The following is a 24,138-nucleotide window of genomic DNA, read 5'->3' as shown; positions in this document are numbered from 1 at the left end:
TTATTAACAGTGTATAAAGAGAAGAATATTATAGTAAAAGAGAGAGAAGAAAATATTTTATTGTTCTTGTCTATTCCTTCTATACCTATTTATAGGCGTACAAAAGCATTGATATTTGATTTTATTAATTTCATTTCATATTGAGAAACTAAGTTCTCATCCTGGAAATAGTGAACTGCCCATTAAATGAGCATCCACATCACAAGGCTTATCTTAACAAAATAGACTAGTCTACACAATAAATAAATAGTTCGTTTAATATTTTATTTTTTATAATTTTTATTTGCGGAAATTAATCCAACTCAATTTCTTGCAAGACAAGGAATTTCATCACTTCAACTATAAACGGCATTAAGTAGTTTTCGACTATTTCTTTTTTCTCCAAAATTGGGTTTTTGAACAACAATAAACGGATACTTCATGTAACTCGTTTGCTGTCACTAAATGGATCGGGTTTTAATTAGAGGCCCAAAACTATTTATAATAAGACAAACACATTTCGTTTAGGCGAACTGAACCTAAACAGATGTGAACAAACCCAATTGACAGCTCTATTTTTAAGTCTTAACTAAATATTTACCAAACTGAAAAAAAAATTTATTAAAATACTTGATGCAACTTAGATATTCAATTTTATTTTATAGATACCTATTGCCCATAAGTGAATTTATGTTTCTTCTTTTTCTTTTTTCTATTTTTCTCTTTTAAATTAGACCCATTGATGGTTAAAGTGAATGCATGTTTCTTTAAAATTAGATCAATTGATAACCATGATTCATCTTAACTCTTGTTAACAATGCAGTATAAAAAGTTATAATAATAATAAAAAAAAACTCTCTTTCTTAAAATAATTTCTATTTGTAACTTTTGATACTACTAAATAAAATAGACATTTAGTAATAAATATATTTTTTTAATAAACTCAACTTTTGACAAAAGATTTTTTTTTTATTCCTTCTAATAACATCAGAAACAATAATGAAATTGGCCTGAGTCATGTTGACAAATTTTTACCATAATAATTATATAAATTATATACACCCATATATATAATTTTTCATGAACATAAGCGTATATAGTTATAATTTTTTAAGAGGGTAATTTTTATTATCAATCATATATTTTAGCGCAACTAAAAATTAATAAATAATCCTAGTAAAAATTATTTATGTCTTACTAAATTATTTATTCGAGCAACATTTTATTTAATATGTATCCAATTCTTTCATTTTAAAAAGTGTCTTTGTTATAAATTATACTTATCAAAATTTAAAAGTAAAAAATTACATTATAACTTCAAATAATTTACATTCATTATTGTTTTTAGTTATTTTTAAGAGGATAATTGGGGATCGAAAATAATACTTATTTGCTATAAAATTGTCAAAGTATCCCTAAGTATATATTCAATTAGGTGGTATTTGTTTTAAAACTAGAATTAGAACTAGAAAATTAAAATTTAATATTGTATTTGATAGCTAGAGACTCATATTAAAATTTTAACCTATTCAATATTTTTAGAAAGTGAAAATATCATAAATTAAAATTTTTGTGGATGAAAATTAAAATTTTAACAAAATTCTGTATACTTTATTTCAAGCATAATCTAAAAAGTTAATTAAGTCTCAATTTTTTTGTCTCTATCTTTGTCTCATGCAACCTTGGATGTAGATAATTTGGTTCAATCCGCCTGACTCAAGCCTAATAATACTGGGCCAATTTTAGTTTGGTTTTATTGGACTGAAGTCAGATCCGATATTTAAAAATGGATCCGAGTTAACTATCCAATAGGATTTGGTCCAAGTATTGGATCGCCCGACCGGATGAAAAATTAAAAGAATATGCTGTATGCATTAGGTCATGCACTGTCACAACGTCCGTGTGAGACTGTCCCTTCCCCAACAAGTGCAGAAGGTGCTGTTCAGGGTCTACTACCTTCACTCACTCGCCCAATCTTTCTCGCGGGTTCAGTCTCCTCTCTTTTTTGTGCTTTACCAGTCACTCCCATCACCACGAGTCCACCACGCAGCAGCCACAACAACCCAATCTTCTTCCCCTCAGCGATTCTCATTTACATGTCCATGACCATTTACATAAGTTTCAACCTAACAACCCTCCTTTCAGTTTCAGTCTCATTCCCCTCGTGCTTCCCCTTACCACTCATCCTCGCCGAATCAGCTGGTTTCTCGTCCCCTCGACTCTCCGCGTCCCCTGTGCCGGAATAACGATTGGACTGCTCCCCCTATCGTGAGGGGAAAATTCTTCACTATCAATTCCATCTCGCATTGAGAAGAAGAAATCTTGCTGGCGGTCTCTGCTATCGTTGCTAGTTTCCTTCGGTGACTTCAACTGTTCAAAGTAATTTAATTTTCTGTTCTTGTTGCTCGTTTCTCATCTCGATGTCAAATCTAATTTGTTATTTGTTCTTCTTCTTATTGCTTGGTTCAAGGATTTTGGACTCTTTCTGCTTCCCTTCTCTCTGTTGCCCTTCACCTTGGCTCATCATTCTGTTAAGGTAAAGTTTTCTACCTTTTTTATTTGATGATTTTCTTATTTGTTACCTATATTATTAGGCTGAAAAATGAGAAGTTTGAATTGAGAGGCTAAAATAGAAGAATGAAGAGAAGTGAGGGATCCAAGAGAAACTACAACCTTATTCATTTAACTTAATATCCATATAATTTTTGTTTTTGGGTGAAATGTTTAGTTAAAGATTGGCTTCTATATTTGATTGAAATTGATAGTTCTACTTAGCTCTCCATATATATATATATATATATATATATATATATATATATATATATATATATATATATATATATATATATATATATATAGAGAGAGAGAGAGAGAGAGAGAGAGAGAAAAAGAGAGAGAGGCAAAAATCTTGTTCTCCTTGAGTGAAGCCTCAACTTTGCTGGTTTCCCTCCTTTGAATAGCTTGAATTTTGCCATCTTCTTATCCTGAAAGCTAGAAAAAAAAAAAAAAGGCATAGCAGAGCTTAACATATGAAATTAGACAAATTGGAAGAGAATAATGAGAATTTCAACTCTCAATTCTACTTATATAAAATAAATTTCTCTGTGAATTTTAATATTATTGTCTAATGTTTTAATATATCAAACTTCTCTTGAATGTAACTCAGCTAATTATTATTAATGTGCAGGCAGGTTCACTTTTTCAAATTTGCAGCAGAGAAGAAAGTGTGGAAGTCCGACGTAAACACTAACTGCCTGCATGTGCTGCACCCTTTTTGTCTCAGCCTGACACCTCACCTTCATCTCCTTCTTGCTACTTAAATTTATATTTTAATAGATAGCCATTGCAGGCAGTCCATCAGTAACAAATTGACCCAAAGCAACTATGTTAACATCTCTCCCCAATCAATGTTTTATTCCCTCTCTATACCCATTCTCCATCGACATTGCCTTCTTCTCTTTCCACTTCCTCACCACAGTCCTTAACTCCAATGGAAGTTTCGAGAAGAATACAACCTCCACCACTCCGAGTTCCTTGATCGCATTTCCTGCCTCCTCCTCCTCCTCCGTCACCCCCACAACCTCTCCCGCCTCTCATTCCAATTCTCCGACCACCTCAACAACGCCTTCCTTTGCCGCCTCCGCCTCCACCCTTCTGCCTACCTCGAATTCTTCTGAATCGCTGCCAACCACCAAACCTATGGCTCTCACTTCAAGTCCTACTGCCTCATTGCCCACATTCTTGCCTGAGCCATAATGTACCACGAAATGCGGTCCTTTCTGCCCAAGCTTGTTACTCTATATTGCAAGAACAATCACTAGACGTTCGCAGTTTGGGATGAGATAGTTGCCATTTACTAGGAGTTTGGGTTTTCGCCTATGGTTTATGACATGATTCTTAAGGTTTTGCGGAGAAAGGGATGACTAAGGTTGCACTCCATGTAGGGGTGGCAATGGGCGGGTAGGGGCGGGTTTTTGCCCCACCCGACTCCCCCGGCCCTACAATAACCCCCATTGAACCCATCACGCCTCTACCTGCGGTAGTAAAATGTTAAACCCCACCCCGTCCCTGCGGGTACCCGCCCCGCCCCTATAATTATTAAAATCTAACAAATAAAATTAAATTTTAAAATTTATATAACCATCATTATATACATAACATAAATTAAAATAAAATTTAAATATGATACAATATGATTAATCATTTTACTAATTATTTTATATATATTATATACCGAGGCAGGTAGGGGTGGGTTTAACCTAAACCCGCCCCGTCCCGCCCCGGTGCGAGGACGGGTAATTACCCACCCCGAGCGGGTAGGGGCGGGGGTGGGTACCCGTAGGTTCGGGTAGTATTGCCACTCCTATCCATGAGTACTATATAGAGTATTTTATTTACCGATCATAAGTGTAAATTCTAGAGCTAAAATTTTGTATTTTGTTTTTTAATTATCTTTTCTTAACTATTTCACACAATAATCATGCATTTTTTTTTATCGAAATTGATATTTTTTAGGTTTAAATTAGAATTTCACCTTTTTTTTATAAATTCAATCTTACTTTTATTCTTTTAATTATATAATGAGTGTTCTTACTCAATTTATTTTCTTTTATCCTTACAATAAAATTATTTTTTACCGCAATCATTTACAATGCATCGCATTCATCGTATTCCATCTCAAGTTATTTTATTGATTCGGGTGCTAATTATATGAATATAAGAGTTCAACATAGCAGAGGCAGTGAACTTCATTTTACTGAAGAATAGCTGGATATGACTAAGTTGACTAGAAAGGACACGTCATTTGTTTGCACTTTTGAATGCGAGAAAAGTTTTCAAGCATTGAAGTGAAAACTAACTACAACGCCTATGTTAGTATTGCCGGAGCCTAACGAACCTTTTGAGTTATACTGTGACGCATCATTGAAGGGTCTGGGGTGTGTGCTGATGCAACACCGTAATGTTGTGGTATACGCTTCACGGTAGTTGAGATTGCACGAAATGAATCATCCGACTCATAATCTTGAACTAGCTATGGTTGTGTTTGCTCTGAAAGTCTGAAGACATTATCTATAAGGCGTCAAGTTTCAAGTCTTCTCGGACCACAAAATTTTGAAGTACCTTTTCAATCTGAAAGACCTGAATATGCGTCAGAGGAGGTGGATGGAGCTTTTAAAGGATTATGATTTTGAATTAAATTACCACCCAGAAAAAGCTAATGTTGTGGCGGACGCCTTGAACCAAAAGTTGTTAACGGTCACTTGGATGATGATTAAGGAAGAGGAGTTGGTGAGCAACCTTGGGGATTTGAGACTGCGTGTCGGAGAGTTTGATGGGAGGGTATGCCTGAACCAACTGTAGATCTCTAGTGACTTCAAGGCCAAAATTTTAAAAGCTCAACAAGACTATCAGGAGTTACAGAAGGTGTTGCCGACAATTAAGCAAGGAAAGCGATGGGGAGTTTCGTGGGATGGAGATGGCATATGGAGGTACAAAGGTAGGATTTGCGTGCCTAATGTTGGGAATTTGAGGCAAGATATCTTGAAGGAGGCGCATAGGAGTGGATTCTCTATCCACCCATGAAGTACCAAGATGTACCATGATCTGAAGGCGTTGTTTTGGTGACTAGGAATGAAGGCCGATGTAGCGTCACACGTTTCTAAGTGCCTAACTTATCAGAAATTCAAGATTGAACACCAAAAATCATCCAAAACCCTTTAACCTTTAGAAATTTCACAATGGAAGTAGAAAAGCATTGCAATGGATTTTGTGCCAGGTATGCCAAAAACTCGAGCTGGATTTGACACTATTTGGGTGATTGTGGATCGGCTGACAAAGTCGGCTCACTTTTTATCCATTCGGATAAATTGTACCTTAGAGGAGCTAGCACGTTTGTACATCAAGAAAATTATAAGGTTTCATGGTGTGCCTACCACCATAATCTCCGATAGAGATTCTCGTTTCACTTCAAGATTCTGGGGAGCTTTCCAGCGGGCGTTTGGAACTCAGTTGAGTTTAAGTACACCCTACCATCTTCAAACCGATGGCCAGTCAAAGAGGATAATGTAAACCCTAGAGGATATGTTGAGGGCTTGCGTTTTGGACCAACGAGCAAGTTGGGATCGGTATATGCCGCTAGTGGAGTTTGCGTATAATAAAAGTTAGGGTTAAGTACGGTTTTGGTCCCTAAAGTTGAGCGTGAAAATCAAAACCGTCCCTCATCTAATTTTCAATTTAGAATCGTTCTTAATATTTTTTTCGTATTAAAATCGTCCTTTTTAATAAAATTTTTTTCTAAATGACAAAAATACCCTTTTTTTCCACCATTTCATTCTTCTTGTTCTTCTTCTTCTTCTTCCAGGAGAATTGTTCTTCTTCTTCCATTAACAAATTCTTTAATTACAGATTCAGAACAATTTCAGAAGAACAAATTCTTCTTCCATTAACAAAACTCAAAATTTCAAAATTTTAAATACGGTTAACAAAATTCAATTGCAAGAATTAAAAATATCCAAATTCATCTTCAATTACAAAAATAAAAAATCTATAAATTTAGGAAAATAAGAAACAGATTAGGAAAATAAGAAATAAGAACAAAATAAGAAACAAGAACAAGAAATAAGAACAGATTAAGAAAATCCAGAACAAGAACAAGAACAGATTAGGAAAATCCAGAACAACATCAAATTCAATGGCAAAATAAAAAATAGAAGAATCAGAAACAGATGCAACAGATGCAGAAAAAGAAGCAAATTCAATAACAAAATCCAACAGATGCAGAAGAAGAAGCAAAATTCAGATGCAACAGCAAAAACAGATGCAGAAACAACAAATTTAACAGCAAAATTCAACAGCAAATTTTTCAGCAAAAACAGCAAATTCAACGACAAAATTCAACAGCAAAATCAGAAACAGATGCAGAAGAAGAAGCAGATACAAAAGCCGAAGCAGAAGAAGAAGCCGAAGAAGAAGGAGATGCAGATGCAAATGCAGAAGCAGAATCAGAAGCAGATGCAGGAGAAGAAACAGATGCGAAAGCCGAAGCAGACCCACTCGCACATCTCCTCTCTTCTCTGTTCTGCTTCTGCGACGGTAGCTCATGGGCCAATCGGCGGTGACGGCTCAGCGGCGTGGTCTCCCTCCAAGGCCCGATGACGACGCGACGGCGGCGGTGAGCCCTAGCAGCGCCGGCATCTCCTTTCCCTCTTCTCTTCTCCCCCTGTCGCAGCCCCTCTCTCGTTTCTTCTTTCTTTCTTTCTTTTGGGTTTCCTGACGGCGACGACGGCTTCAAGCTTTGCCGCTGACGCCGTACCCCTCCCCCCTTCCCCTTCTCCCTTGCCCCTTTTCCTCCCCCTTCCCCTTTTTCTTTCTCCCCTCCCCTGGCGTTCTTTTCTTCTTCTTTTTTTAAATTTTATTTATTTTTTATTTATTAGAATAGGGGTATTTTTGTAATAAAATAAAAAAATTTATTTAAAAGGACGATTTTAATACGAAAAAAATGTTAAGGACGATTCTAAATCGAAAATTAGATGAGGGACGGTTTCGATTTTCATGCTCAACTTTAGGGACCAAAACTGTACTTAACCCTAAAAGTTACTATGCAAGCATCGGAATGGCTCCGTATGAGGCTCTGTATGGGAGGAAGTACCAATCTCCGTTATGCTGGTATAAAGCTGGGGAAACAAGCTTATTAGGGCCTAAGTTAGTAGCTGAAACCACCGAAGAGATTAAGAAAATCCGAAGCCGAATGCTTACCACTCAAAGCCGCCAGAAAAGCTACGCCGATCAAAGGTGGAAGCCTTTAGAGTTTGGAGAAGGAGAACATGTGTTCCTGAAGGTTACTCCGACAACCAGAGTGAGTAGAGCGATAAAAATCGAAGAAGCTAAACCCTCGTTATATCGGTCCATTTCAGATTCTGAAGAGGATTAGACCGGTAGCCTACCATATAACCTTACCCCCCGCATCTTTCGAACCTGCACGACGTGTTTCACATGTCGTAGTTTCGGAAGTATACTCCTGATGCCAGTCATGTTCTGGAACCTGAGTCGGTTCAAGTAAGAGAAGATTTGACACTTCAAGTAATCTCGGTTAAAATTGACGACACCAGCATCAAATGATTACGTGGAAAATAGGTTTAACTGGTTAAAGTTGCTTGCAGTCGGACTAGAATTGAGGAACATACTTGGGAACACAAATCTGAAATGCGGAAGGACTACCCACACTTATATTCAGGTAACTAAATTTGAATTTTGTGGGTAAAATTCTTATACAGGTGGGTGGGATATAAACCCTGCGAAATTAGCGACTACTTAGCTAATAAATTAATTATTAATCAAAGAAATTAGAAAATTTAATTTTATAGTTAATGAGATAGAAATAATTAAAATAAGAATTTTGACACTAAATTTAAGGATTTTGGCCCAAAATTTGGCCGAACAGGCCAAACCGATCGAACCGGACCCAAACCGAGTCCAAGACCCAACCCAATTCATAAAACACATGAGCTTCAACTCATCCTCCTCCTACACAAAGTGAAACACGTTGAAGCTCATAGAAGGGAGAAGAAGAAGAACTTCAAACCCTAACCCTTCACTAAATTCCACATATCTCACAATTCGGAGCTCCGATCGCGCGCACCGTTTGCAGCCACACGTCCACCGCGTCAAGCTCTACAAAGCCCACTAACTAATTTGGTAAGGAATCTCGATCTCACTCTCAGCCTCTCTTTTCCCCTAATTTTCAAAATTGTGAGCCAATGGGTATTGAAATTCTCATGTCTTGATGTTAGGATCAAATTGACTTGAGGAATTAGCAAGTTTTTGTTTAATTGAGGAACTAGCAAGGTAAGGACTCTCCAAACTTTGTGCATTCTTGGGTTATATGAGTTTGGGTATTGAAATTTTGTGTATAGATGTGATAATATGCATTAGGAAGTGTATATGTGAATTTGGAACACAATTGTGGAGGTTGGAAGCTTGGTTGAGCTTTGGGGTGCTGGAATCTTGGAGGTTGGGAACTTTCAAGGCTAAGATTTGTGCCAATTTAAGGTGTCTTTGGCTTAGGAAGAAATTGGCCAAGGTATGGTTTTGGTTTCTCATATGTAATATATAATGTTTTGTGAAAACTTAGGCTAGACGACCTAGGATAAGTTGAATATGAGTTTGGAGCATGTTTAGTGATTTTAGTTGACAATGTATGTTAAATTGATGAGGTATGGTTAGATTGATTATTCATTGATGTGAATATGATTGGTGTTGGTCACGGACGGAGATACATACAACTAAAGGGGCAATGCCACCCCCCCCCAATTTTAATTTTTATTTAAAAAAAAAGTCTAGCCCCCCCTCCTTTTTTATTTCCCAACCCTCCCCCCTTGTTCCATAACTTTCCCAGCCCCCCTTTTAATTCATACAAAAAACTCAGCCCAATAGTCCATTCCTGATTCTCCGCTGCCTTTATTTATTTCCTAGCGTCCCCTCCCTTCCTGCCTTCACTTTCTAGAATTTCAGGTAACAACTTTTTCTATTCTTCTTCTTCTTTATCTCTTTAATCTTCTTATCTTTTACCTCTTTGACTCTTGTTTTTTTTCTTTTGCAGATTATAAAAAAAAAAAGATAGTAGTTCAACAAGTGGTTCTTCACTCCTCTTTCTCAAAAAATGTTCTATTTTTATTCTTTTTTATTTCAAGAAAATTATTAAACTAATAATAAGGAGACATAGTCATACAAAAATAGAACAAATGAATTGTATTTAATCTAGCATTGTAATTTTCTTTTATATTTTTTTATTATTTTCTGTTAGCTAGTCTTGTCTAATTTTTTTATGTTTTTTTATATATTTAGTTATTTACTTAATTTATTATTATTTGTTAATTAAGTTTATGTTATTATATGTTAGTTTGTATATTTAGTTTTTTTATTAGTTAACTATTTAATTACAATTTTATATTATTTATACTACAATGTTAGTATTATTGTTCTGAATTTTAATATCTTATTTTGAATTGAAATATAATTTTTATATTTTATAAAGATTTAGATTGTAATTTATACTTTTTACTAAATATATTTTTAATTATAGGAACTTATTTGGCCATTTGAATTATGAGTAAGTTCAAAACCATTGATACATTTTTTAAAAGAAAAGATCAAGAGAATGAAGATGCTTCTACTCTTACTACTCCAATACTTGAGGGGTCATCAAATTTCATTACTTCAAGTTCTCCATTGAATAGCTCAAAGCGTCCACAACTTCTTCCAAATCAACTGGATGTTTTTCGTTTGGAAAGAGATCCTGGAATGCGACCAATGATTTGGAAGTTTCCTCCAAATAAAAGAGATAAAATCCATCGGGCTTATATTAAAGTTGGGCCAAATCAACCAATTCTTGATAATTATCCATTTTCTGGTGATAAAACTCATCGTCGCTTTCAAGCTTCATGGTTTAAATTGTTCCAATCTTGGTTAGAATATTCTATAGAAGATGATGCTATATATTGTTTTCCATGCTTTCTTTTTGCTAAGGAACCTTCAATCAATACGGGTTCAAATACTTTTATTGAGAATGGTTTCAGGAGTTGGAAGAAAGTAAATAGTGAAAAAGAATGTGCTCTTTTGAATCACATTGGCAAAGGTCCCAACTCATTCCATCATAAGGCGCTGAAATCATGTGATGATTTGATGAAACAATCACAACATATCGACAGACTTCTTCATAAGCAAACATCAGAAGAGATTGAAAAGAATCGAATTCGATTAGGAGCATCTATATATTGCATTAGATGGTTGACATTTCAAGGTTGCGCATACAGAGGACATGATGAAAGCCAAAGTTCAAGCAACAGAGGTAACTTTTTGGAAATGTTGAAATTTTTGGGATCTTACAATGAAAGAGTGAAAAAGAATGTTTTGGAAAATGCTCCAAAAAATGCTAAATATACTTCAAATGATGTCCAAAAAAAATTCTACATATTCTTGCTACTAAGGTGAGAAATTCAATTAGAGAAGAGATTGGAGATGCCAAATTTTGTATTATTGTTGATGAAGCTAGAAATGAATCTAAAAAGGAGAAAATGGCCATTGTTTTAAGATTTGTTACTCTAGATGGTTTTGTTAAAGAGAGATTCTTTGATCTTGTACATGTCACTAATACTTGTGCAACAACTTTAAAGAAAGAATTGATTTCTGTCCTTTCTCATTATAATATCCAAGTTGAAAATATTAGGGATCAAGGGTATGATAGTACTAGCAACATGCGGGGTGAGTGGAATGGTTTGCAAGCTTTGTTTCTTAAAGATTTTCCACAAGCATACTATGTACATTGTTTTGCTCATAGGTTACAATTAGCATTGGTGGCAGCTTCAAGAGAGGTACTTCAAATTCATGAATTTTTTACTCAATTAAACTCTATTGTCACTATTGTTAGTGCTTCTTCAAAAAGACATGATCAATTACAAGAAGTTCAAGCAATTGAAAATGCAAACTTGGTTGCTCAAAATGAATTAAAAACAGGCAAAAGTGCGAATCAAATAAGCACTTTACAAAGAGCTGGAGATACTCGATGGAGCTCTCACTTTAATTCTATTTGCAGTTACTGCTACCAACATTGTTCTCAATAATATCATTGAAGACGGGACAACTTATGCACAAAGAGGTGAGGCTTATGGTGTTAGTAAAATATTATTGTCATTAGAATTTGTTTTCACTTTGCACTTGATGAAAGAGATTATAGGAATCACTAATGTTCTTTGCCAAGCACTGCAACAACAATCTCAAGATATTCTTAATGCAATCATATTGTTTCTACATGAAAGTTACTTCTTCAACAATTAAGAGATGGTGGATGGTGCAATTTTCTTGCAAATGTTAAAGATTTTTGTGAAAAGCATGAAATTGAAATCCCTAATATGAGTGCACAATATTTTTTTGGAAGAGGTCGATCTCGTCAACCAAGTATGACAGTTGAGCATCATTATCGAATAGATGTATTCTTGGCAACAATTGACTCTCAAATACAAGAGTTGAATAGTAGATTTAATGAGCAAACAATAGAGCTTTTGACTTTGAGTTGTGCTTTGGATCCTAATGACAATTTCAAATCATTTAATATTGAAGAAATTAGCAAGTTAGCAGAGAAATTTTATCCCCTTGACTTTCCTTATAATGAGCTAAATATTTTGAAATCTCAGTTGCAACATTATCAGCATAATATACCAAATCATTTGAAAGGCATTGGTACACTTTCTGAATTGTGCAACAAGTTGCAAGAAACAGGAAAATCAAGAACTTATCACATGGTTGATAGATTAATACATCTTGTTTTGACTCTACCAGTGTCTACAGTAACAACAAAAAGAGCTTTTTCAGCAATGAAAATTGTTAAGACAAGACTCCGAAATAAGATGGCTGATAAATTTCTTGCAGACAATTTGGTCATCTATATAGAAAAAGAATTAGCATCTATTTTCGACACAAATTCAATTATAGATGATTTTGAAAATAGAAAAAAACGTCGAATAACATTTTCATGATACAAAACTGTAAGTGGTAACTTTTATATATTATTGTCTTACTTTGATTGAGATTATATATTTAATTTTTTTAATTTTATCAATAGAAATAGTAATATAAAATATTTTTAGTAAATTATTAAACACCGCCCCCGCTAAATAGTTAGTCTAGCTCCGCCCCTGCTTTTCATGATACAAAACTGTAAGTGGTAACTTTTATATATTATTGTCTTACTTTGATTGAAATTATATATTTAAATTTTTTTTAATTTTATCAATAGAAATAGTAATATAAAATATTTTTAGTAAATTATTAAATACCGCCCCCCTAAATAGTTAGTCTAGCTCCGCCTCTGGTGTTAGTAAAGTAGATTGATGAATGATGATTTGATGGTAATGGATGAGAATAATGACCGTGAACATATGAATATTGATAACTGTGTTGTATAATTGAGAATTCTTTGAATGAAGTGGCAATTTGAGGTATGGTTGGTTGTGATAGAATATGGAGTAGTGTTGGATGTGTTTGGAGTCATTTTGAAATGTAGAACTTTGATTTTGGTAAAGGAAATTGTGAAAATAGTGGTTTATGATTTTTGTGCAAAACTTGGTTTTTGGCCAAAATTCGGCGAACCCTAACTTGACTTTCAGACCCTCAATTACCCCTAAACTTGTTTTATATGAAAATTGGGTTGGTGAAGTTTAAACCATTCGAAGAACGGATAAAAAATAATTTTAACAAAAAAGTTATGTGCATAAAAAAATTGGTGGGAACAAGGAAATTCTGCAGCATTAACAGTTTTTTGGCATTTTTAAGGGGCTCGCATCTGCGAATGCACACGCGACGCAACCGTTTGGTTCTACCCAGATGTGCTCGCGTATGCGGGAGTGTGCCTGCGTACACCGAAGGTTAAATTTACACGGTTGCATACGTGGGCAAGTATCACGCGATGCGAGCAATCAATTCTGTCCAGGGAAACTCGCGTATGCGGAGTGAGGAAATTTACGCCCCTGCGTACGTGCAACATGGCATGTGTACGCGGGACCCTATTTTTCAGCAACTTTGTGTTTTGTGATTTAAACAAGATTTCAAACCTCTAAACTTCTATTTTTACTCTCTAAGACCCTAAAACTTAGTTGAAATCATGGTGAATGGGTTGAACCTTGAAGGGGAGGTAACTTGGAAGTGAAGAAAGTTTGAGATAAGGTGAATTATAGTTGAGAAGTACGGAAATGTTAAATATGTGATGAAGATTGTCTATAATGAAATCGAATGAATGATCTGAATGTTAATTTGGCTTATGCACCTCTTATTTTCTGAGATACGAGTTTTCCTGAGTAGATGCAGTGGCTTGCCACCACTTGCTCCAAGTTGAGACTCGATACTCTGTTAACCCTACGTCGCAAGATGTGGCCGGGCACTTTAACTTCCCGAAAATTCTCCCAATGAGCTGGATTTGATATGTATATTTGAGAAAAAGTTATGCATAGACTCTTGGGGATGCGCGCACGAGGGACTGTCCAAGGTTAACTACTGGATATGTCGGGTTGGCTTGATAACCGACAGATGAGACTCATCAATCATAGGGCAGGCATACATCATATATATATGTTTATTTTGTGTGCTTGTGCATTATTTGGATTTGCCTTCGTAAATCAATGTGCTTATTTGCCATACTTGCTATTTGTAATAACTGTACTCTACTTGTGTTTTCTTTGTCTGTCTTTTTTGTCTGTGCATTTGAGATGTCCTTTGTTTGGCGGAGGAATGACGGGGTGGTTCCACTGAAGTGTTGGAGGCTTGGAGGAATGGGTGAATGTTGAGGGGTTAAGTTAGGGGTTAGACTAGAACTTAAGCACCCTAGATTGATTGCCTTGTTATGGTTTCAAATTTCAACTTTAAGTTTTAAAATCTGAGTGTCGGAGTTCTAGGATTGCTTCTGGTTTTTCCAGAACCTTATATCTTATGTATGTAGGCACCATTACCATGTTGAGAACATCCGGTTCTCATCCCATACATATATTGTCTTTTACAGATGCAGGTCAAGAGGCACCTTGTTAGGCGTCTGAAGTTTCATTTGCTGCAAAGTTGGGATTTTTGCTTATGTCTTTTGCTATATTATTATTATTATTATTATTCACACATGTACCTCATAGAGACTTTTGATGGAGAACTAAGGTTTATTTGAGTATTTTGAAAACTTGGGTTTGTATACACTTATGTAAATATCCTCCGATCAGCTTTAGCTTCGCATCGCAGGTTGAGCTTGGAGTTTGAATATTTGTATCCTTGACTCTCTGCTCTTAGCTATATGTATATATATTTCTTTACCTTTCTTCGTATGCAAGTAATCGTTAGCTTGAGCGTTACGCTTTTATTTTTTACTATTTTGATTAACCAACTTTCAAGACTTCTCGAATATTATATTCTTTTAATTATATTATGTATGTAGATTTTATTTTTAGAGATCGTAATACCACACCACCTCTGTTTTACGACTTAAGTGTAAAGCTCTATGTGGTAGAGTGTTACACTTAATACGGTAGAGCAGTAGAAGAAGGTCATTGCCGATGAAGGAGACTATGCAGGAATTAGTGAAGAGAGTCGACGGAGGCGTGCATGGATGTCATTAATGCTGACAGCATCACGAGAACAGTTGCAGGTAAAAGAGAGAGAAGAGAAATTTGAGGTTGCTGGTTGAAGATTCTAAAAAGTGGTGGCAGATTGGAACCCCCTAATTTTGAGGTGGGCCTTTATTGGTTGGACTTTTACTCAAGTCCAACTCAAATTCACAAGTGGGTCAAGTGTTATAAAAAATTATTGTAATCACATAAAAGATCCAATTTTTTTTAAAACAATAGAATCTTGAGGGCAAATTTTTATTTTGAACAGTAGCGTAAAAAATATTATTTAAAAATTAAATATTTTTCTATTATTGTAATTAGAATTTATATTTCGATTAGGATTTGCTTTTTTTTTTCACAAGCATGAGAACAAAGTTGTCGTTAAGAAAAATATCATATAAGGAGTAAAAATGGGCCCAGTAACATAATTGGTGAAGTCTCATTAAAAGTAGACTTTACTATAAATAAAATAATAGTAATAGAATCAACGAACTATGAATTGAATAATTTGTATCTTTTTTTTTTAGAAAATTAGGGAGAATCAAGAGAACGAGAGAGAATAATTTAATTCCATTAATGAAATTAAAAAAAAAATGATACAAATTATTCAATTCATGGTGTATTAATTTTATTATTAATATTTTATTTATAATAAATTTTATTTTTAATGAGACTTCTCCAATTAGACTATTAAATCTATTTTTACTTCTTATAAAAATATTTAAATTATTTTAATTGTTAATCACACTTTAAAAAATATTTAAAATAATATTATATATTAATTTAATAGTTAGTTTTTTTGTATTTATAGACTTTTGTGCATCATTACATGGGTTTAGGAGTATTCTTTTAGAAGTACGTAGTTATTAATTCGTTTGAAAAAATCTAATTATGAATATAAAGAAAATGATAAGATACTCTTGTAATATTGGTTAAAGTCATGGGTTTAAAGATTAATCTTATTAGATAATGGAGTTGCTCAGCCTACTATATATGAAATCAATAATTAAAGGAGCGGTATAGCTGGAGAAAGATTAGTCATACTATATTACTATATATAGAGGTTTTCGTTTGTCCTTTATTATTGTTCAAACTGGGTGTGAAGTACTTAATAATTAGTTAATTACTAGTAGCTTAATTAACTGGAGTACGTAGCATAGACTTTTCATCACTCTATTATAGTTAGGGGTGACAAACGGTGGAGTCGTCGTCCTACCAAAAGTCCGTTGACGGGTTAATTTATCTCGTTTTATTTAGTGAAACGATTTTAAATTTCTCTCTCATTTTACTTAACGGCGGGCTAGCAGATTGACGATTCAAATTTACCAATTTTTTTATTTTTTAATAAATTATTAAATATTAAACAATATATATAATTTTATAATTATTTTAATAAATTTATAATTTTTAAATTTACAAACATTAAAATCTTTATAATTATAAATATGTAACAAACATAATTATAAATCAAATTTTTTGAAACAATAATAAAACCAACATTATCCAAAACAAAACAAACATTGTCTAAACCACATAATTAAATATATTTAATTTTATAATCAATCAAACATAAAATATAACTTAGAACATCGTCAATTATCATCTTCATTCTCTTGTAGATCAATAATATCGTAGAAATTTGTAAAAAGTTGGCCCTGACAAAAAAAAATGTCTAGTCTGCCGAAAAAGCCCGCTCTATGCTGTCGAAGCCCGCCAAAGTCCACAGATTAGGTGGTGCGGGTTAGGCGGTCTTAAGTTTAGTAGTTTCAAATTTCTAGCCCAACCTGTCTTTTTTAGCGAGTGTTAATCCAGCAAATTTTGACATGTTTGCCACCCCTAATTATAACTATGGTTTAGGAATATAATAATTTTGGGTAACCTAGTTTAATAATTTAGTCCATATATGATGCATAAAGCAACAAATTGGGTTTCCATGACAATTAGATATTAACCAATTAAACTCAAGCTAGATTTAAAATTGTGTCCATGAAATCTCAACAAGGAGTAGATATTTTTTTGACTAGGGGACAGAAACAAATTAAGCAATCAATATACAAATTGGCAAGATATTTGTTAAAGGGTGAAAGACTAATAGAGAAAATGACATGATTGATTAATAAGACGAAACAAATCACAGCTACTCGTTGTTAATATATGCCTTGTTGATCAAATTATCTGCGCCCCATTGATAGGGCAGACATAACAGGCTTGACGATAACAACGTAACTTAAAAGTATTCAATGAATAGAAAGATATTCTATCGTAGTTGGAGTAACGGTCAAAATATCAAGTTATGGGTCAATTTTTTTTTTTTTTTTGGTGACTAAGTTGTGTGTCAATTTGATCTTGAAAAATTAGATGTTTCGAATTTTTAAAAATATAAAGTGAATCAAATTAATTTTTCTGTCGATTATTATTCAAGAAGATGATGTCGCAAGACTATTTATATCGTGTTATTATTTAAATGATAAAAAGATCAATTTAACTTATTACACTTATATCTTCTACGAAAAATTTTAAAGCATTTAATTTTTTAATAATTAAATTGATTCATAAGTACTTTTTATGGCCTATTTTAATTATTTATATTTCACATTATTATATTACACTTCTTGCATTATCATAACAGATATATTTGACACATTTATAGAAGAACCTAATGTTAGAAAACAATAAAAGTTAACCAATAATCAATTAACACAAATTTCACGCATCTAAAAACTTTAAACATTACACATTATTAAAAACCTTAAAATCACATATTGAAAATTTATATAGGTTAATTTTTGGCTGATTTTTATTATTTTTCCATAATTATCCATCAAAAATAACGTTAGTATATAACTTTATGAATAACAAAGTATTGTGTGTAACATAATCTGGCTTAAAAATAAATTGGTGTAATTTATACTACGTCATAGTGGACATATCTCAGCGGCCATTTTGCGGCATTTTTCATAACCGCCACTAGGATGAACTAGGATGGTGGTAGGGATGAATTCATTGGAAGGGAAACTATGAGTTTAAACAGAGTTGAAAATATAGATATTATGATTGGATGCTATTACATTTGAAATATATAATTTTTAAGTTACTTGATTACGAAACTCTAAATTATACATGTATTTTATCGTCATTAAATACATACATACATCTATTTTTTTTTTTTTTTTTTTTTTTTTGGTGACTGAAATAAATTAAACAAAGAAAAACAAAAGAAACAAAACAAGGAACTGCTTAAATAGAGGGACAGTCCCGTTTAAGACTACTCTTAAACTCCTTCCAAGGTGAAAGAAGCTCCACATGCGAAAGTTGTAACTTCATCGCCATCTTTGCCATAGTATCTGCCACCGTGTTTGCATCTCTCATAATCAAACGAAAGTCAACACGCCAATTCCAATGCATGATATCTCTTATTTTGAGCACCAGTGGATCAATAAACCCAAAACCATCTTGAGTAACAAGATTAAATGCTTCCACACAATCCGTCTCACAAATAACATCTCGTTGACCCACATCCCAAGCTAAGAGATATCCTCTCCAAATAGCAAACAATTCTCCTTGAAGAATACTATTACTCTCAATCATTCCCAAACACCCCCTTTGCCAGCTCCCATTACAATCTCTAATAACACAAGCAAAACCAACACTATCACCCGAACCAAAATAACTAGCATCACAATTAATCTTAAAAGTACCAATGGATGGGGGATTCCAAAAACCATTTAGAGTAGAGGGAAGGGACATACGTTGTAATTCAAAAATATTTCTAAGCTCCTTTTCTGAAGTTAATGCCAGACAAATGACTTTTTCCGGAGGCCAAGTTTCATGGGGATTAAAGATGTCGTTATTCCTTGCTCGCCATATCCACCAAAGTCCCGAAAAGAACTTGAACGGGTGCTCTCTGCTATGATACAAGAACCAGTTCTTCAAATCCAAAGGATGACAAGGAATATCCAACCTTTGCCAGACAAGCTGAGCTTTTGGACAATCCCGAATACAATGTATAACCGATTCCTGGCTAGAAAGACATCTTGGACACCTATCCGATGACGACATCCCTCTTCTAAAGCGAAAACTTGCAGTAGGAAGAGCCTCCTTAAGACACAACCAAGCCAAAAACTTATGCTTTTCCGGAACAAGCTGACGCCAAAGCCAAAGCCAATTCTCCCTCTCCTCCCAACCAAACAGCTGCTTACACAACCACAAGTAACCATTGCGTGAGTCATAGACTTTGGCAGCAGACCCACTCCAATACCAACCCACTTCCGGACCTGCTTGTTCATCTGGATTGTAAGAGAGAATATTATCTTTCAGATTTTGAGATAAAGGAGAATAAAGAGTATCCAAATGCCACCTACCAACCGACCAAATATCCTGTATCCGGAGATTCGAATCAGAAATGTGGACATAATCCATCTCATTAGATAACCGTCCTTCTCTCCTCCAGCTAGAAAACCAAAAATTCTGGTTCAAATCTCCAATACACCAAGCAAACCCATCCTTCAACACTTTCCAAGCCTTGCAAAGACACCTCCAAATGGGAGAGTCCTTGTTCTTAGGATAACTAAAACAGTCATATAGAGATGATCGGTATTTGGCATCCAATAATTGGACCCATAGCTTGTTTGGCTGCTGGAAAAAAGTCCAAACTAGCTTCCCAAGAAGAGAAATATTTACACAATAAGGATCTCTAATCCCCAAACCTCCATATTTTTTTGGAGTAACCAGTACCTTCCAACTAACAAGATTCAATCCTCTTCCATCAACTTGTCCTTTCCAAAGAAAATTCCTCATCATAGACTCCAATTTACTAATGATTCCTTTGGGAAAAATAGAGACCTGCATCTGGTACGTGGGAATAGCAGCGGCAACAGAATTAACCAAGCAGAGTCTACCAGCCCGATTGAGTAAACTCCCTTTCCAGCTTGCTAGCCTACTCCGAATCTTATCCAGGACACCATTGAAAGCTGAACGAGTCACTCTAGAATGGCTAAGGGTAACTCCAAGATACTTGCCCAAATCCTGGACAAATCTGATAGAGGATACCCCAGTGAAAACCTCTTTCCTTGTTGCAGAGACATTCTTGGAGCAAAGCGCTTTAGACTTCTCCACATTAATCTTCATCCCAGATGCTTTGCAAAAAGTCTCTAAAACCAACATCACATTTTGCACTTGTCTCTTTGTAGCTTTACAGAATAGAAGCAAGTCATCCGCAGACATTAAATGGGATATTCTTGGTCCCCCTCTAGAAATAGCAACCGGCTCCCACAAGCCCAAATCAACCTGATGACTAATAAAGCATGCCAGTCGCTCCATACACAACACAAAAAGATAGGGTGACATAGGGTCTCCTTGTCTAAGACCTCGACTAGGAGTAAAGCCATTCAGACGACTCCCATTCCAAAGAATAGATAAGGAAGAAGCAGTGACACAATTCATAATCAAATTAAGTGTAGGAATAGGAAAACCAAAGCTCTTAAGGGTATGAGCTAAAAACCTCCAGTCAACTCTGTCATAAGCTTTCTCCAGATCAATCTTAAAGGCCAGTGTGCCTTTCTTTGATTTAGTCTTCTTCATAAAGTGGAGGACTTCTTGAGCAATAATGATGTTGTCAGGAGTTCCTCGTCCCGGAATAAATCCTCCTTGAAGCGGGCCAACAATCTCCGCAAGATGAGGACGAAGCCTATTAACAAGGACCTTCGTGATGATCTTGTAAACTACATTGCAGAGACTAATCGGCCTGAAATCTTTCATAGATACCGGTGATTCAACCTTTGGAATGAGAACCAGTAAAGTCTCCAACATTCTCGGATCAAGAGTAACACCGGAGAATGCCTGCTTAACCATCTTCCAAACATCAAGACCAATGATCTCCCAATATTCTTTGAAGAAGAAAGCTTGAAACCCATCCGGACCTGGAGCTTTAAAAGAGTTCATGTGAAAAACAGCTGTTTTGACTTCCTCCATAGTAACTGGTGCCGTAAGATTATTGCAAGCTTCCTCATTCAGAGAAGGAAGAGGCACATCACCAAGGCAACCCAAATCAACATCATCCAAATGACAGAATAAGCTTTTATAGAAAGACTCTGCTTCTTGACTCAGAACTTCTGGATCTGTTTCCCACACTCCATCCTTGAGAAAAAGGCCATGAATCTTATTATGCTTCCTTCGCGCAAGAGTTTGAATATGAAAGAATCTTGTATTCCTATCCCCGAACCTTACCCACTGCTCTCTGGACTTTTGGAACCATAGGAGCTCTTCTTGCACTAGAGTATTATTATAATCATCAAGCAACTGTTGCTCTTTCTGACGCAAATAAATACTATCCACCACTTCCAAACGCTTTTGTAAATAATTAATCTGCTGCTCTAATTCACATTTCTTAACAAAAATGTTACCAAATACCTTCGAGTTAAACTCTAGTGAATTCTTCTGTACTTCTGAAAGCTTGCCATGAATTCCTCTATTACCAGACCACCATGACTGGTTCACAATATCTTTATACCCAGGATGAGTAGCCCAAGCAGCAACAAATCGGAAAGGTCGATTCCCTTTAGGCTGAGGACGACCTTTACAACGCACCAGAATAGGGCAATGATCAGACTGAAGCCTATTTAAAACTTCTGCATAAGCCTCTGGAAAGATAGATAACCAACTACTATTTATACAGACTCGATCAAGCTTTTTTGCCACGTCAACATAATTTTTCACCCTCCTGTACCAAGAAAACTGCCTCCCGATAGTCTTCAGATCAAACAAACCACTATCCCCTAATGAAGTAGCAAACATGTCTGCTCTTTGATGAGAAAATTGACAGCCCTTAGATTCATGAGAGAATTTGACTTCATTAAAATCACCAAGAACAATCCAAGGTCCTTGAAAAACCATGGATTGTGCAACAAGATAATCCCAAAGGAGAACCCTTTTATTAAATTGAGGACTGCCATAAATACCACTACACCTCCAAATTAAATTATCAAAGTGAACCTCAACAGTAACACCCTGATCAAAAGCATCAATGAACTTACAACAAACACCCTTCATAGAGGATAGAAACCAAATACCTCCCTTATGCCCCTGTGCCTCTACTATACCAACAGAGTGATACCCCAACCTTTCCCAAAATAATTTTAAATGCTGAAAAGGGGAGTGAGTTTCAACCACAATAAAGAAAACAGGTCTAAATTTCCTAACAAGTTCCTTACAATGCACCCGGGCTAACTTATTAGAAGCACCCCTAATATTCCAAACAATCATATTTAAACTATCCATAAATAATAGGGACAGAATAAATAAGAACATAAACTCTAAACAGAATCACCAACCTCAATAGGTGGTTTGTCCTGCGGTACTGGCACACTCTGATCCTCAATAATTGCCACCTTTGGACCCCCTGACACTGCACTTGCCATGCTTCCATCTACTAAGGTTTCCTCCGTTGTGCCACCATTTTTATCAACTGGCGAGTTCTGCAAGGAGGAAGGCCGAGGACGCTTCCGTAGAGAAATTCCACGACGTGCAGGAGTTCTGCGCGATGGAGATGGCGCAATTTCATGTTTTTCTTGCTTCCCCATCCTAATGCCAGTTGATTTGCCTCCATCACCATGCAAATTGGGCCTTGGAACCCTTCTCGAACCAAACTTGTGCTGCTTTCCATCTTGGTCCTTCAAACCTGATGACTGGCCCATTGTAAATTTTTTCTTACGCAGCACTTGTTGCCAGCCCTCTCCATCATCCATGCATGCCTCATTAACAAGACCATCAGGCACGTGAGGAGCCAATGATTCCGTAACCACATCATTCCCTTTAACAACTCCTAATTTCTCACCCAAATCACGAGCTTCTGATTCAGCTTCTTTTTGAATCTCATGATTGTTGTGTGGCACTAGTGTTGGGGCTTCATTATTTTTTCCATCACCAAAGGAATTTATGTTTCCTTCCAAGGACTCCTTCTCCATGCACAACGATTTATCATGCCCATACCGTGCACAAGTAGCACAAATCAACTGTAAACTCTCGTACTCCACTTCATAAGTCACACCCTCCACTATAATATGTTTGATTACAGGCAACTCAAGATTAATTTGAACACAAGCTCGGGCATATTTTCCTCTTTCTGCGAGCTTAGTAGCCAAATCTACTTTCATCGGAATCCCAATTACAGAAGCAATTCGCAGCATTGCTTGTTCCTGGTAGCACCAAATTGGAAGTCCCGAGACTCGAATCCATACCAGCGTTGATCCAAAGGATTTTTCGCATGGCCTAAAATCCACATCCCATGGCTTTACTGCAACATAGTGACCGTCTATCAACCACGGGCCACCAAGAATGACTTTCTCACGATCCCCAGCAATATCAAATTTAACCAAAAAATATCCAAATCCCACATCCAACAAATCAAACCCTCCTTTGATGCGCCATACTATCCGGAGCTTATGCATGAGAGCCGTGTAGCCATAATACTTATCCAACACCTTGATCACGATGGCTTCCTTATAAGGTTCAGCTAGACAGCTCTTTGCCTCCTTGGTAAAACTGACACTTGGTGGACGAGAATCACCCTGCTTACCTGTCACCGTTGCGATACCATCCCCAGATAAAGACCCTACTAATGCAAAGGCCTTAGACTTTTCTGCACCAATGACTTTATCTCTAAAAGAGACCTTGGATGGCTTTCCTAACCCCTCTCGAGAAGAACCCTCCTTAACACCGGATACACACCCACCCACGCTCTCCCCCTTATCTCTTCCGATGGCATGGCCATCTTCCTCACCGTGTTTCACCCTCAACCGCTCGCCCCCGCTTTCTCCTTCTCTCATTCTCTTTGAGTACGGAGTACGTACTCTTTCTCTGCTAGGGTTTTTTCGAATGGATCACGTTTTTGTGTATACATACATACATCTATTTAATTTGCATTTATATATTTAGTTATTTACGAGTTTTTTTTATCAATTTAGATTAATAGAGAAAAACATAATATTTTTTTAAACAAAAGTATATCTTAAAAAGTAACAGAACAATA

At 35.6% G+C, this 24,138-nt stretch overlaps 2 protein-coding genes and 1 pseudogene across 2 annotated transcripts; 2 read left to right on the top strand and 1 right to left on the bottom strand.

Annotated features, from left to right (window-relative positions):
* Window positions 1-10,083: 10,083 nt before the first annotated feature.
* On the top strand, window positions 10,084-11,597 carry LOC107620376 (uncharacterized; annotated as a pseudogene).
* Window positions 11,598-11,933: 336 nt separating this feature from the next.
* Window positions 11,934-12,509, top strand: LOC107620377 (uncharacterized). The gene has a single exon (XM_016322543.2). It carries the CDS (start codon window positions 11,934-11,936, stop codon window positions 12,507-12,509), a length of 576 nt encoding a protein of 191 aa, XP_016178029.2.
* Window positions 12,510-18,350: 5,841 nt separating this feature from the next.
* On the bottom strand, window positions 18,351-23,935 carry LOC107633723 (uncharacterized). Its single transcript, XM_088510057.1, has 5 exons — window positions 22,442-23,935; window positions 20,614-22,118; window positions 19,479-20,406; window positions 19,313-19,399; window positions 18,351-19,211 (listed from the first exon to the last, which is right to left on the bottom strand). Exons 1-5 carry the CDS (start codon window positions 23,933-23,935, stop codon window positions 18,351-18,353), a joined length of 4,875 nt encoding a protein of 1,624 aa, XP_088366183.1.
* Window positions 23,936-24,138: the final 203 nt, after the last annotated feature.

The sequence above is a fragment of the Arachis ipaensis genome, chromosome B10, assembly GCF_059453495.1.
Source record: "Arachis ipaensis isolate K30076 ecotype BB chromosome B10, ASM5945349v1, whole genome shotgun sequence".
In the NCBI taxonomy this organism is placed as follows: domain Eukaryota; kingdom Viridiplantae; phylum Streptophyta; class Magnoliopsida; order Fabales; family Fabaceae; genus Arachis; species Arachis ipaensis.
The sequence above is the reverse complement of the archived record's forward strand: the minus strand, read 5'-3'. Positions and strand labels throughout refer to the sequence as shown.

What these genes read in the sequence shown, in the direction of transcription:
- LOC107633723 (XM_088510057.1), bottom strand. Translation starts at nt 23,935, where the DNA reads ATGAGAGAAGGAGAAAGCGGGGGCGAGCGGTTGAGGGTGAAACACGGT. An exon ending in TATGACAGAGTTGACTGGAG is followed by an intron (nt 20,407 to 20,613) that starts GTTTTTAGCTCA and finishes ATGCTTTATTAG; the next exon opens with TCATCAGGTTGATTTGGGCT. An exon ending in GGATACAGGATATTTGGTCG is followed by an intron (nt 19,400 to 19,478) that starts GTTGGTAGGTGG and finishes CTTACAATCCAG; the next exon opens with ATGAACAAGCAGGTCCGGAA.
- LOC107620377 (XM_016322543.2), top strand. Translation starts at nt 11,934, where the DNA reads ATGACAGTTGAGCATCATTATCGAATAGATGTATTCTTGGCAACAATT.